The sequence below is a fragment of the Syngnathus floridae genome, chromosome 3 (genome assembly GCF_059516105.1).
Source record: "Syngnathus floridae isolate MCC-2025c chromosome 3, RoL_Sflo_1.0, whole genome shotgun sequence".
NCBI classification, from domain to species: Eukaryota; Metazoa; Chordata; class Actinopteri; order Syngnathiformes; family Syngnathidae; genus Syngnathus; species Syngnathus floridae.
In genome coordinates, this window is record NC_142415.1 from 14870174 (window position 1) to 14884573 (window position 14400).

The window sequence follows — 14400 nt, forward strand, 5'->3', positions numbered from 1 at the left end:
TTGGAGACAGAAGGCGTGACACCGCAAGAAAGACACGCCCACTAATTGACATCTGATTGGATAGGACTTGTGCATAGATGCGATATTTATATGCAAATGTAAATTAAACCGTTGCAGCGCTTGCGCCATATTGAATGTGGCAACTCTCACTGTTTCTCTCTGTCTCTTTCTCCCTGTCACTCTCTCTCTCTCTCTCTCTCTCTCTCTCTCTCTCTCTCTCTCTCTCTCTCTCTCTCTCTCTCTCTCTCTCTCACACGCAAAATACGACTAATATGAGACAGTATATGAGAAACAGATAGGAACATTAAATAAATAAAATGTTAAGTCATATTTCACTATTTAATGAAAACAAAACAAAAATACGTTTTAGAACACATTTGGGCATTTTAAAGTTTTAATTGTTCTCCCATCTTGTTGAAGTTTTCCTTACTATATCCATAAAAGATACCAATGTGAGTTCTAAAGATTGTTCTTTTTGTTTTACAAAAACATTGAACAAAAAAAAAAATCAAACGTCATTATTCTCATTTACTCCCATGAGATATTGTTTTTTGTGTAAAACAGTTCATGCATCTCCAAGCAGCGCGCAAATAGCTCCACTTTGACACATACAATATGGCGGTAACTTCGCGTACCAATCTGCCACGGAGGCAAGCAGAAGGGATTGTGGCGGGAGACGAGCGGAGATGAGGTCATGAGGAGGAGGAGGACGCGGTAAAGAGGGGGGCCGGTAGTGGGGAATGGGGAAAACAAGCGTTCCAGTTCTTCTTGAAAGTTGAGCAGTTAAAAGCAAAAAAAAACAAACAAATGTGAATAAACAACTGCCGACAAATGCAATGACTTCTTCTGCTATTGCTAAAACAGCTTATGAAATGTTTTGACCCCAAAGCACCTTTTTAGTAGTAATTAAGAGATGAGAGTTTTTTTCCTTATCTGTACATTTTCCAAACATACCATTGTGTCGATGCTCAGTTTTTTTCATGTCTTTGATGTTACCAAAGCATTTTTTCAATATAGCTGTCTGTCCTTACATTTCCGAAGAGCCAGCCAGGCCACAGGGCCGTAAGAAAAATGAAGTTGGGGCAGTATTATGCAAATAATTTTGTCTACTGATCATTGACTGCTGAAAGTCCCCTTGAGGAATTTTAAAGAGTATTCAGAATTACAGCAGCCTGATTTCCTGATTGCACGGGAGACAAAGGTGTGACACAGCGCTGCTGTTTCTACTCTTCAAGGACAAATTTCGGGTGGCCTCATCTCGGAATTCCTGACGCAGCAAACACACTCCTGCTCAAGGACACAACCACCATGCGGGGTGGATAGTCTTTTGCCGCATCCTCTCAAACTCTATCATGATGACGAGTATGTCCGTTTTAACATGTAATGCTGACCTTCCCAATTTTTGCCATGATAATAAAAAAGATCATTAAAAAAATAAATAATACATTTTGTCTTTGGGATAAAGGATAGTTTCGGCCAGTTTCTTTGCAATCAGTTGGATCATGTTTTGATAGCATATCTAATTTTTTTTTCCAACACTATGCAAATTAATAAAGGGAAATTGGGCACTGGGACAGTTTAATTCTTCACAGATTAGCTGCTGTTTCATCCCCATTAGCACGCACTTTCTCTCTCCATGCTTCTATCCGCTTTCCTCTAATCCTCAAATTTGTTGGTGTCTTCACTCTTCATGATGCAAGTGCATATTTTACAGAACCCTTATATCAGATCTCATCAGTCTAGTCGGTGGATTTTAATCCACTGCAGTCCATAAAGCATTAGATTATGCTGGATTTGCCTGGAGGTATACAGCGAGCAAGCAGGAAACGTGACTAGATGGGCATGGATCCAGTCTGGCAGCTAAAGCAGAAGGACAGAAATAGAACAGCTAGACAGACGAATATGAGGGGGCAATCCAGAAGTATTAACATGTTGATTTTCATTTACACGTTAGCTCTTTATGCTGTATTTGTCATGAAACAACATCCATGACGAGGTTATATTGTTTTTGTTTGTCTCAAAGCGATAGCCTCGAGGCAATGTGTAGGGTGTTTTTGCATACCACTAAATTATGTATGTTGGATGTGGTTATGTGGTGAGGAATGAATTTAAAGAATGGCCAACACCAGGATGTGATGCGCCTTGGTATGAAAGTAGGCTATATTAAGTTTAAATCCAGAAAATGGCATTGTTTCTCAATGACACGTTTTTCATGTGGATCTCTGGTTGAGTGCCTTTCAATTCTTGAAAACATATTTGAAATGTCCCAAATGCAAATGGGAAAACAGCATCATGCTTTCGGGCTGCTGTTCTTTAGATGGAACTGACCCAAAACCTTCAGGCTTCTATTGGAGAGGATAAAAATATAAGGAAAAGTCTACTAGAACATCGGAAAATTATTTCGCATTCATCAGAGGCTGCCTCCCATTTAACTGGAGTTGGAATGTGATTGGTGATTTCTCAATACACCCACATCCCACGTAATTTTTTTTTTTTAAAGAGCATGCGCACACTTGTGCAACAACATTATCACCCTCTTGCAGAGTTACTTTTGCAAGTTATACAGGTTATAGGTCACACTAATGGAGCTAAACGATTTCAAAAGTACTATTCTGGTCTCATTTTTTATTTAACAAAAACTGGTATTTGAACGGGGTGTGTAGACTTGTTATGAATAGCTCTCTTTTGGAGGGTCTGAAAAGACTGGAAAAATATTGATGAATAAAGTATTGTAGTCTTTATGATGATGATTACATCTTCACATTTTTGCATAATGCTGACTTTTTGTGAATGCACTCAGTAGGCACAAATGGACAATCCAGTTCTTTTCTGATGATCGTTTGCCATTGTTGACCCACACAGCTAAGCTGCGTGACAGCAACAAAAAGCTTTATCCCGATTGCAAAAATGGTACATTCTGCTGGCGTTGATCAGTATCATAGTACATGCCCACAGTCTTACCAAAGTCAAGTTGCAACATGGCCAACTGCATGACACTGGGTCACAGTTTAAACACCTCTTGATATTAGTAAACCATGGGAATATTATTTATATATTCTGTGTATAAGCATATGTAGGGAAATATTACCATAAATGCTATGAAATACCAATCAAAGAGTGACACTTCGAATTCATAAGTCGATAAAGCCTCAATTTCTTTCCTTTTCTCCGACAGTGAGCTTGTCATAATAAATTGCTGGTCATGAATCAACCACTTTTTGACATTTTGGCCAATGCTGCCCTCTTCTGGCAACTGAATTTAACGTCATAACTGCCCTCAATCTGGCATTGTTTACATCATGTGACCAAACCCGAAAAACATATCTTGTATGCAGGCACGGGCGGATAATAGATTCTTATGGTATAATAACACGAGCAAAAACTTTATTAAGGAACTATTCTAAATATTGTATTTCATAATTGCATAATTTTACTGCTCTCCATTCACTGATTGTGAGGTGAAAATATACTTTTATACATACATTGTTAGAAGTGTGACGTCCGCAGGTTTCTTATCCAATAAAAACTTACACATCTATTTTCTATTGGGTAGGGGAACATTAAAAAAAAAAAAAAAAAAAGTCCAGCCCACCTGATGTCCTAGATGATGGTTCATTTCCTCTTTTTCCTCTTATTGACTTTGTTGCCATTATTGTTAATTTTAAGATCCAATGCACTCTGATTGGTGGACTCTTTTTTTTGTCCTTTAGACCACTCCCTCTGCAACTGTTGCAACATCTCAGACGTCAAGAGTCCGTCTCTCACCAGGCGGTTAGTCAGTGAGCTGTCCACGGCTTGTCCCGAGCGTCTCAAAGTGCTCGGACTTCTTCGAACTCCTGATGAAGGGCTACCGGTGGCACCGGTTTGGTCACTATTTTTCTGCATCTGGAGCGGGCCGGTAATGGCCGGATTTGTGGCTCGGATGAGACGGGTGATGTTCCGGACACCCTCTTGGATGGTGGTGTCCAATTCCTGTTGAATTTCTCGCACCAAGGCAGTATCGGGAAACATTTCCATGAACCGGTAACTAGACAAGAAGCAACATAGAGGATTAACGTGATGAAGGAAATATCAAAACGTTCATGAAATAATAACATGGTGTGATTTAATCCATAATCTAAAATCCTTGACAAATAATACATTGTCAATGATGCTGATAATCAGTTGAGAGCTTCCCGACGTGACCTCCATCATCCACTAAATTACCTTAACCAGAGGTAAAGATCCAACACGTCGTGAACAGCTTCCAGGTGAACCAGGTCTTTTATGTTTTTGGGTGGGGCCAGAGGCCAGTTGATGTGGCGACAAACCCAATCGAAGGTCAAGGGTTCGTCTCGGCTGAACTGCCGGGCAAACTGAGAGAGAAACAGGAAGGAGAATCAGAGGCACGACAGTAAAGACTTTCAAGGACATTTGACAATACTTTGGGGGATTTAAATGGATCTGTGTGCTTATGTTTAGATAGACAACTTGGTGTTGCCATATTCACTTTCAAACCAGAAAAATACTTTGGCAAATCCCCATAAAGCAGAAGTCCATTGCCCATGCTTACCTTTAAGAAAGACGTGCACACAAAGGGCTGCTTCTTGTTGATGGGAGCCGTGCAGAAAACATAGCGAGACCTCAAGTTGAGTGGGATGTGCTGAATCATGTCAGCCAGGAACTTAAAGTCGTCAATGTTGCAGACAAAATACAGACCGTCCACTTGGGAGAGACTCACAAAAATGTCCTGTTTAAAAGAGAGGGAAAAAAAATCAGATCTCAAAAAAACTAAAAGTGAATTTCAGCTCATGCTTTAGTAGTTACTTACAACAAGGTTAGAGAGAGTAGCATCAGGTAGATGATAAGCAAACATCTCAATCTGCTCTGCGGTGGGGTGAAGACCTGCAGTCTGAGGAGAAACACAGTCTTATTGTAACTTTAGTATGGAGACTAAAAATAAGAACACAGATTATTTCTCAACCTCAATGGGCTCCACTTTGTGACTAAGTATCTCCTTCAGGACTGGAAGATCATCTCTGTGCATGGTGGTAACCTCCCCCTCTTTGAACTTGGAGGAGTACCTGGAGGAAAAGGCAATGCGGAAAATCAAACAAAATCAAAAGCATGAAAAAACGAGACTGACCTTCCAGCTCGCCCGGCAATCTGAAGAGCCTGTGACGTGCTGATGGTCTCCATTTGCTTCTCCCCTTTCTCGTTGACGTTGGGCTTCACCAGACTGTTGAAGATGATGCGTTTGATGCTCCTGGAGGGAAGAAGACGGTGGGGTAAAATCTTGTCATCTTTTCGTAATTTGCGGGAACAAACAGAATGAATGAATACACTCACAAATTAAGGCCCATTCCGATTGCATCTGTTGCTACCAAGATTTTGCAGGGGTCATCAGGGTCGTTGAACTTCTTGGCCTGAGAGAGTTTGGTGCCTGAAAAATGCGGCTTGATCTTAGCGAAATTGTTTTCGAACTCAACATGGCTCTTTTTCTTGACTATGCACTTTGAGATAAAGTAAAGTGTCTCACACAGGTGTACTCACCTGGAGGTAAACTTCCATAAATGACAGCACATTCCTGCCCTCTGGCTTCAATCTGCCTGCTTATGGAGTAGATGTCGTTTTTACTGAAGCACACGATGCAATCCCCTGCTCTCAGGTTGTCCAGAGACTCCACGGCGCTGTTCAGGATGGAGAAAGGCGTTAAGCGCTCGTAGGTGTGGACCTGGAGAGAGAGAGAGAGACACTTGAATGGGCAGACTGAACAAAACCAAAGCAAGTATGTATGAAAAGTTATTTTGACATCTCTCAGGATATAACGTGCAGCTTTTTTTTTTTTTTTTTTTATTGGCTCTTGTTAGATTTTGAAGATGTCCAGTGAATGGATACAGTAAATACGACCCACCTCCACTTCCTCTCCAGTGGTGTACATCAGCTCTCGGACAAATTCAATGGCAGCAGGTTCCCCGCACACATGAATCTCCTCCGCACAGAGACCTGTGCGCACACATCACTCATAGCCCTAAATAAATGTGGCACGGAGTCATGTTAAGAATACTAAGCATTTGAAAACTCAACAGAACCCTTATCATGGTCATTTTGTATTTGAAGTGTATTATCATGCCTGAGTAATGTTGACATATTGTTTATGGAAATAATGCATAGGATGGTTCGGGATATTTTTGTGTGTTTTGTGCATGTTTCTTTTGTGCACGCATGCTTTGTATGTGTGTGTGACTAATATTGACATTTTGTTAACAGAATTAATGAATAATCCACAGGCCGGTTAAGGTTTTCATGTGTGTTTTTTGTGCTTGTGCGGCTGTATTTTCATGCTTGCGTGTTTGCGAGACCAACCTAGCAGAGCTCTGGTCCAGGCCCAGCCACGCGAAAGATCCCTGATCATTTGAATTTCATCAATTACAGCCACTTCATCTATAAAACAGTAAATACAGTGACTTGAGTAAACTTAAATTTTGATGTAATCAGGAGAAGTTAATTCATTTATGGAATGAAAAAAAATATTACGTTAAAGCAATTCTGTTCATTTTAAATGAGCAAAAAAAAATAAATCCATGGGTAATGTGGCACTGTGCACACACGCAACACACTCACATGGCGTTGTGACGCTGCACATTTCGATTGTGCAGGCCACATGAGCAGACACTCGACCTTCATTGTCCACAAATGTCCTCTCCTCACCAGTCACCAAGTCACAAGGCACACCCTGAGAAGAGACAAACAAATCATATTGAGACCACACCACAGTCTTAATTCATGAATTTACCAAAGAAGAAAGCTTCGTACCGCCTCGTTGCTCTTCTCGAAGATTTCATGGGCGAGAAGTTTGAGGGGTCCGCAGTAGACCCCTGACTTTGCAGCCAAGTAGCGTTGGATGGCGTGGTAGGTTTTGCCGCTGTTGGTGGGGCCAGCGTGAAAGATTACCTTCCTCTGGATGGCTCGGGCCTCCGGGTACCTCAAGAACACACGTGTTCAGTGCAACTCAATTAAAACTGATGAAAACTTCAATTGAAAGTTTAATAAAAATGTGAAACTTTATGAGGGTGAAATATTTCAAGATTGTGTTTCATTTAGATGATTGTCGCTCATACTTTTATTCAAAATGACAACATTAATCAGTTTGCCCCTCACTGTGTGTATGGTGTATGTTTACCAGTTGGCAGGAACTCTGAGGTCAGAGATCTTCCTCAGGTCATCCATACATTCGAGCATGGGAAATATCTGCTTGGCGTGTCGCATAAAGTATGGGTAGATGTCATCGATGTGACCTTGGGGTAAATAGCACCCAAAAAAATTAATCACCGTAGTATTTTTTCATTCCTTCCATCTATTTTCTATATATATATATATATGTATATATTTGATATTTTGGGGGACAAACCTGCTCCGCAACAAATGTCGCTGAGAATAATGTGCAGATCGGCAGGTAGTGATGTCACCTCCAAGATATATTTCCTAAAGTTGATAAAGGCCTGGTGGAAGAGCCGTGCTGCATAAACACAGAAAGCAAACACCCTTTGACGAAAATAAAATTAAGTATTTCACTTTCATCGTAGATACGTGTTAAATAAGTGAAGTTTAATATGAACATATTATGAACAGATTCATTCTGCTTGGGAAAAGTCAATGTTTTACAACAGACTGATCTTACCATTCAATTGAGTAGTCTTTGGATCTCTTTAAAGCAAATTAGGGATAATTTGACAGATTAATAAAATGACCTCAAATTCAATACAAGGGTTTTATTCTCACCATCCAGTCCATTTTCTGCAGCCAGCTTCTGCATCTCCTTCCTCTTGTAAAACCGGTTCACAATTTTCAAAAGTTCATCTAAAAGAAGAACACAAAACGCAAATACACTTCAAAAATTGAGCCAATGTGTTTGACAGTTTGTACAGTCCATACCAATGTTTTTTTTTTTTGTGTGTGTCAAGAGCCATTCGGTGTTTGTTGCATTAATTTAGGCATTTATTTCCAAAATTTGATTCATTAAAAAAATCTTAATATAGCTAATACATATTGGTTTATCTTTTTGAGTTCATCTCGAGTTTATTTACTTTTATCCAGAGGCTGGGTCAGCTCCGCTCCCACAGTTCCTTCAGCAGCCAGGTCAGTCTTCAGCGTGAGAGGAACAAAAAGAGATGTGTCCGGAGGTTTGGAGGATGAAGAACAATTTCTGCTGCTAACCACGGCACACATCGGGTGCTCTCTATGCAACGAAACAGAGCGAGAAGACGCATGACAGCTACTACTGGCCAGGCGAGCTGTTCGAGTATTAACATGGCGACGAAGCCGAGAAAACATATAGAAACACCGGTTCACCGACATCGTTTATTTCCAGCCTATTTTATTTACACTGCCCAACTGGAACTGCGAAAATGCACGACGTTAACGAGACGCCATAAGTCTTAAGTCTTATGAAAACAAACCGCTAACATGACTAGAGGACACATTTCTCTTCCTGCTATGCGCCAACGTGGGACAGGACCAGTTTACGCTTAGCTGTCCATAAAGATGCCTGTGTTAAAAGTAGTGACAAAGGAGCTCATCAAATATTTGTCGAGGAAATATACTTATGTTTGTGACCTTATATTTAAGAAATATTTTTTGGGGCGAACTAAAATGGCTGTGTATTTTCAAGGTTACAAATAATCGGTGATGTCTAAATTGGAATATCTAGTCACTTCCCGTGGATTTTGCATATTTAATGAGCCGGCCTTCAGCAAAGCCAATTGGATGATTATTACGACTCTATGTTTGTGTACATTTATTTGAAATACACAGTCTTTACCTAAAACATGTAGTCCATGGTTTTAAAAAAAAAGTATTAATCTATAAAGCGTTTGGTTAATCTTTTGAAACTAACTATGTAGAATGACTCCATATATTGTCAGTATGAATTTGCTTTATTCATTTTTATTTTTTAAGGGTTTAATGTATATACTGTACATACACATTGTTCATATGGTTTGTTGTGAAGATACCATGCACATATGGAGGACAGTGTTTTCTTTGACTTTGCAGGTATTTAAAGGATAGCCAACAAGATCGGAATAACAAACGAGTATGGCAGCAAGAAAAAAATATCTTGCAGATATATAGTTCCCAAATTTAGGAATAAAATTCACATTTTACTGTTGAGTGTAGCAACATAAGCTCAACAGTAGACATGAGTGTTTCAAACTTTATGAAACTTGTGGAGTCATGACATTGCACATGAGAAGACAAACGCATCGTTCCAATTAAAACATGTAATACAGTATATAAATGGCAATTGAGTTTCTCATACCAGATAAAGTGGACATTTTAGCACCTTTGTGCAACACAGAGCTTATGGGCTAATTCCCCATCAAATGGGTTTGCTGACATCATACAACCGTTCAAATGTTGAAATGAAAGCATCACAGTGAAATATAGTTGTGTATTTATAGAGGAGTACTTGCAACAGCTGACTTGAGCAGAATTATTACATTGAATGTCATTAAGGGAAAACATTTGGCCAACATGCAAATAAAACTGCCATGTACGTCTAGATGCGAGCAGATGCAGACCAAAAATGCCCCCGAAATTACTAATGGATTTTATAAATGGTGGATAATCTGGCATAACTCCAGACATCTAGCCAAACTGTGGAAACCGCATCATGTTAAGTATTCATCTATAAAGAACCATTATCAGAAAGATCATGCTGCTCTACAATCTGAAAAAAATGGAAACAAATTACAGGATTAAAAACCAATGATGGGCATTTGTTTCTCAGCTCTGAATACAGGTGACATTTCTGGGGAGCAGCTTTTCTTTTAACAAGATATTTACTAGTGTCGGTGTCTCCCTATAAGATGGCTCACCAAGAGTGCTGTAGTGTCACGGTGGTTGGAAAGTCACAAAGCAGTCAGGAAGCACAGTGTATGTGTATCCAACAGATAAGAACACCAGCATATCATAGTAGTGGATGGTTCCCGACTAGGTGATGCAAGCAAATGAAACCCCTGTTAGCAAAGAAGCTACAAGCAGTTGCTGTCTTTGTTGTCGTCATGACGTCAGGCATTCAGCAGATTGTGTGCGCCTGTGTCCAAACAAGCGTGTGGTGGAAGGAGAGCTCACATTTGAAGCTGAGGTGACAAGAGATGTCATCAAGTGCGCATTCGTGTATACACTTCAAGCGGGCAGCTGTCACACCGCTGACTGCTCTCGAGTGAAGAGTCCTGTTAGTATGTGTGTGTGTGCGTCGGTGTGTGTTTTTTTTAGTTCTTTTCATTTCTAGCCCTCACATCTCGGGCTGCTCCACATTAACAGATTGAGTTTGGGAATCCGGGGACTCGTAACGCTGGTGGAAGTTTCGTTTTCTCATCTTCTCCGGGGCTTTCCTCCACAAAACAATCTCCTGCGGACACAGACATTGCAATAGTGAGTACTTGTGTTGAATGGAAAAGCTGTGCTGATGATTTTTACCTGCTGCTTGAAGTATCTTCTATCTTCTTCGTCCACTAAAACCAGATTGAGGAAGTAGCGTACAGAGAACTTCTTGTTGACGTCTCGCATGGTGGCTGTTAAGTCGTACCCTGGTCAAACGTAATGCAAAAGCTCATATCTCATAAACCTGGAAAATGGATGCGATTCTGTTTCCATCTAGCATTTTTCTTATGCCTTCATATGTTTGAGCTAATCATTATGTTCAGATTGTTTTAATTCAAATGTTAAAAGGAATTGAACTTACCTGCCAGAAAGAGTCTGATAGGGATTGATTCTCCTTTAACAGGGGCTCCATCCATGATCTCATACTTTGCAACCGTATCTGTCTCTGTGGTTGTGCTAGGACCTTTGAGGGTAATATTATGCACAGAAGACAGAAAACCTTAGGTCTTGGATGTCACTTTATTCTCACACGTTTCCAGAGCCACACCAAAATTAAAAAAAATGAACATGAACTTTGAATGCTCACCTATGCCTGTTACCTCCTTCTTGATGAGCTGCAGCTCCATATGTTGGATCTTGATCCTAACCAGTAAGAAGTAGATCTTCCCAACAATGACATCCTTTAGATGATACCTAGCGACAAGACAGATATTGTTCATGGCTCAACCAAGTAATCAAACAGCGATTATGGTGGCGCTTGTCTTACTTGGATTTATTGTATTCAAACTCAATGTGAAGGCAGTCTTCTATGCCGACCTCCATCTTGATAGAGTTGTTGATATCTGGGTAGGTGGCTAGCTGGTGGACAATCAGTTCATACTCCTTCACCAGATCCGACAGCCGACGGACTATTGTCACCCTCAGAAAATACCTACATGAACATCAAGGCGAGGAAGCTTCATTAACCATCTGCTTGTTTGACCACATCATTCACATTACAGCTGAAGAAAAAAAAAAAAAACATTTTCCTAGCTTAGAAAAAATATATATAAAAACAGCACCGTGAGACAACCTTAGCCTGACGTTGGCGCCGATGTACGACTCGTAGGGCTTCTCCACCTGCATGAACTCAAAGTCGTAGCTTCTGTTCTGGGTGAGCTCTCCCGGCAATGCCAATTCTTTCACCAGATCCACAAACTCGTGTGTGTTGCTTTTGTCTGAAAACAGCTCTGAAATCAAGAGGAGGACATCATGGTCTTTAATTACAAACTATCTGGGGGTATTTAGTGGACAAACTTCAAAATCTCTAATTCTCAGTTTAGCAAGTAAAATACCATAACGTGCTCACCGATCTGTCCAACAAACTCGATGCGGATGCCCTGGTGCTCGAGTCTTTTTGCTCCCTGCTTCACAGTTAGATTCACCTGCAGGACAAACATTTTTTTGAAATGATTCACTTATGTTTGTTGCCACGAAAATGTAAAATTTACAATTACAGTTCTTTTAGTTTAAATTTAATTGAGTTTGTATTCACTACAGTAATGTAAGGAATATTTGAAGGATCAATAAAAAAATGAACAAAAAGTCAGATGACAGATCGGGTTACCTTGCCAGACACAGATTCTCCGTCATAGAACATATAATGTTTCTCCATCTTTCCATCTTCTGTTTTGAGTTCCGCCGTCTTCCGGCTCTCTGCATCGTTGAGCAGGATATCAATCTCACACACCGGCCCGAACAGACCCCCCAGGAAACTCTGAAAGTACAGCACAAAACGTTATATGGTGACATAAGGACAAAACAGAGTACCAGTGAGTGACTAAGCTCTTGGGACAAGGTCATAAAAGCTATCTTCCTTTTCGATAGCTTGAACGCGTGGCTGCTTTATAGCACATTATTTGTTGGCTCTGAGTGCATCGATGCCATGCTGAGAAAAGCGGAAGAGCAAGGTTGTTGTTTTGTTTTAAAGTTCCGAATGACAGCCATCATATGGGCAGAGGTTTGGAAAAGCTCGGTGATGATCTGATAGAATATTAGAATATAATCCAGCTACCAGCAGTCTTGAAGTGAATATTTATATTGTTTTCCAAAATATTTTTACTGCCACAAAGGATTTAATAATAATGATACCTTACCATACTGGCTTTTTATACATGAATCTAGAAACTATATATACATATTTGGCCTAATTAGTCAGATTTGTCAACATTAACTCTCATTTCACTTTTAAGCCACTAAAGGCTGCATCTGACTTTCAATAAGTTAAATTTAAACTTAAATCTCTGACTTCACAAGTCAACATGCAAGTCATGTCAAATACTCTTCAGATGATTAATAAAAGCATTCCATGGAAAAAAATGTGACTAACAACTTGTAAAATCCTGGCTAAATAACAATGAATAACACATTTTTTTTTGCCACACACTAACACAAATATGTCACAATGTGTCACCAGGATGTCAGGAGACGACAATCAAAAGTCTCAGGGTGGAGTGGGAGGGGGCGTGGTTATTCCAAAAGCTATCAGACCAGTTATCAAAGATTTTGCAGTGTAGTGGAAAACAAAAACAAAACAAAAAAACACTTCAACAGACTTAAGTCAGGAGGGTTTGGTTTAGGATGCACATTCGCCCACTTTGGGTTAGTTCAAATTTCGTGCATGTATATTTCAGTGAATCATCTGTCATAATGACATTGAAGCAACTTCTTGACAGCATCACAAGTGACATTAGCGAACACGTGCACAATCCAACTAACTTAGTTAAAGAGCAGACTTCAAGACATGTATCCACCACAGGCGGCCTCTCACTTTGCTAACTCGACCAACACTGCTAGCTTCTCTGTCAGCTTTAAAAACGGGGAGGAAAAAAACATGCAAAACAGTCGCTTTCAAGCCACGTTGCATTACGACCTGGTAACGATCTTTTTGATTGGTCTTGTTGCTATGGTGCAAAAAGCAAAAGTCAAGTGGTCGTTTTCGCACTTACCATCTCGGCCGTCAAGTACAGTTGAAGCTAACAGGCTATCCTCGCTCAGTTGTACCCCATGCGCGTGCGCGTCAACCGGGCGTCGCGCACTCGAGACCGGCAGTCACGTGACGCGTGTCATGCGGCTGTGCGTGCGTGCGTGCGTGGTCGCGGAGACGGTCACGTGATTCTGGACTAGCCTACTTAGTCAATGATCTTTTTGTCACATAGATTTACATATCTGGTTTCAAACATTTTTGAAAAAGCAATATATATGTGATGGTCCCTCATAGTTTTTTTATTTTTATTTTGTTTTGATTTCTTCTTTTTTTTTAATACACACAAATAAAAGATTAACTTACTTTTGGCCTCCCCATGGCCAGTAGAGGATCTGAAAGATGTGGCTTGCTGTGGTCCATGTGACATGTAGAATATTGGAAACTTTTCAGATGGGTTAATATCACCTTCCTAAAATAATGGCCTAAGTCATATTTGGACAAAAGTTGTATATTTCTTTGATAAACATCTACTAAAATTGGAGCAGATCATTAAATTCATCTCTTTTTATCATTAATATGATATAATCAATAGGCCACTTGGTTCAATTTTTCATGTTTTCTGAAAAAAAAAAAAAAAGGAAAAAATGACAGGTCATTATTTTGACTATAATTTTTGCTTTTAGATTTTCTTACGGACAGAGTCCAGCAGGTTCAGGCGAATGTATTGCTTCCAATGATGTGACGGTATCTTCCTGGATCTTAACTAAAAATTAAGGAGCTAATCACCTAAAGCAAGCATCATTTATTTACATTGAAGTAGTTGAGCTTACTGAATCACACAACTACTTTAGCCGTCACTGTGTTGTGTGTTCGGCTTGATCACATATCCAGTCATAAAGAGTAGTCGATAAAGAATGACTTATGTAATTTTTTTTTTTTTTTAACCAGTCTTTTGTTAAAAGCCTTTTGACCTTTTCACTGCTCAGTCAAAGACAGGAACTACATTAACTGCATAAACTATTCTCAAAAAAAAATTTTAAAAATATTTTTAATTTGTATCTTTATAATCA

At 39.8% G+C, this 14400-nt stretch overlaps 2 protein-coding genes and 1 long non-coding RNA gene across 7 annotated transcripts; 1 reads left to right on the plus strand and 2 right to left on the minus strand.

Annotated features, from left to right (window-relative positions):
* Positions 1-402: 402 nt before the first annotated feature.
* supv3l1 (SUV3-like helicase) lies at positions 403-8508 on the minus strand. 2 transcript variants are annotated; one of them, XM_088371899.1, is made up of 17 exons: positions 8067-8508; positions 7762-7839; positions 7391-7498; positions 7163-7277; positions 6796-6964; positions 6604-6715; positions 6346-6423; positions 5894-5985; positions 5533-5713; positions 5329-5422; positions 5126-5245; positions 4964-5063; positions 4811-4891; positions 4553-4729; positions 4207-4355; positions 3593-4027; positions 403-1860 (listed from the first exon to the last, which is right to left on the minus strand). In XM_088371899.1, exons 1-16 carry the CDS (start codon positions 8335-8337, stop codon positions 3613-3615), a joined length of 2340 nt encoding a protein of 779 aa, XP_088228025.1. In that variant the 5' UTR covers positions 8338-8508; the 3' UTR covers positions 403-1860; positions 3593-3612. The 2 variants fall into 2 exon arrangements, with proteins under 2 accessions (XP_088228025.1, XP_088228024.1); XM_088371898.1 differs by lacking the exon at positions 403-1860 and having other exon boundaries at positions 2715-4027.
* Positions 5392-6274, plus strand: LOC148400731 (uncharacterized). The gene is made up of 2 exons (XR_015857713.1): positions 5392-5767; positions 5850-6274. It is a non-coding gene; the product is annotated as an uncharacterized LOC148400731 (long non-coding RNA).
* A 388-nt stretch (positions 8509-8896) lies between the features above and the next one.
* On the minus strand, positions 8897-14345 carry vps26a (VPS26, retromer complex component A). Of its 4 annotated transcripts, none has more exons than XM_088370456.1 (10): positions 14028-14345; positions 13694-13739; positions 11972-12121; positions 11714-11789; positions 11438-11594; positions 11132-11296; positions 10952-11058; positions 10727-10828; positions 10462-10571; positions 8897-10393 (listed from the first exon to the last, which is right to left on the minus strand). In XM_088370456.1, the coding sequence occupies exons 2-10, from the start codon at positions 13706-13708 to the stop codon at positions 10277-10279; spliced, it is 999 nt and encodes a 332-aa protein (XP_088226582.1). In that variant the 5' UTR covers positions 13709-13739; positions 14028-14345; the 3' UTR covers positions 8897-10276. The 4 variants fall into 4 exon arrangements, with proteins under 4 accessions (XP_088226582.1, XP_088226580.1, XP_088226581.1 ...); XM_088370454.1 differs by having other exon boundaries at positions 13694-13799; positions 14024-14345; XM_088370455.1 differs by having other exon boundaries at positions 14024-14344.
* Positions 14346-14400: the final 55 nt, after the last annotated feature.

Bases quoted from the DNA above. Each gene is read 5' to 3' on its own strand.
- supv3l1 (XM_088371899.1), bottom strand. From the start codon at position 8,337: ATGTCGGTGAACCGGTGTTTCTATATGTTTTCTCGGCTTCGTCGCCAT. The intron at 6,965-7,162 runs GTAAACATACAC...TGTGTTCTTGAG, and splicing joins CTCAGAGTTCCTGCCAACTG to GTACCCGGAGGCCCGAGCCA. The intron at 4,730-4,810 runs GTAAGTAACTAC...TCTTTTAAACAG, and splicing joins CTACTCTCTCTAACCTTGTT to GACATTTTTGTGAGTCTCTC.
- vps26a (XM_088370454.1), bottom strand. From the start codon at position 13,750: ATGGACCACAGCAAGCCACATCTTTCAGATCCTCTACTGGCCATGGGG. The intron at 11,297-11,437 runs GTTGTCTCACGG...ATGTTCATGTAG, and splicing joins GGCGCCAACGTCAGGCTAAG to GTATTTTCTGAGGGTGACAA. The intron at 10,829-10,951 runs GTGAGCATTCAA...TTACCCTCAAAG, and splicing joins GAAGGAGGTAACAGGCATAG to GTCCTAGCACAACCACAGAG.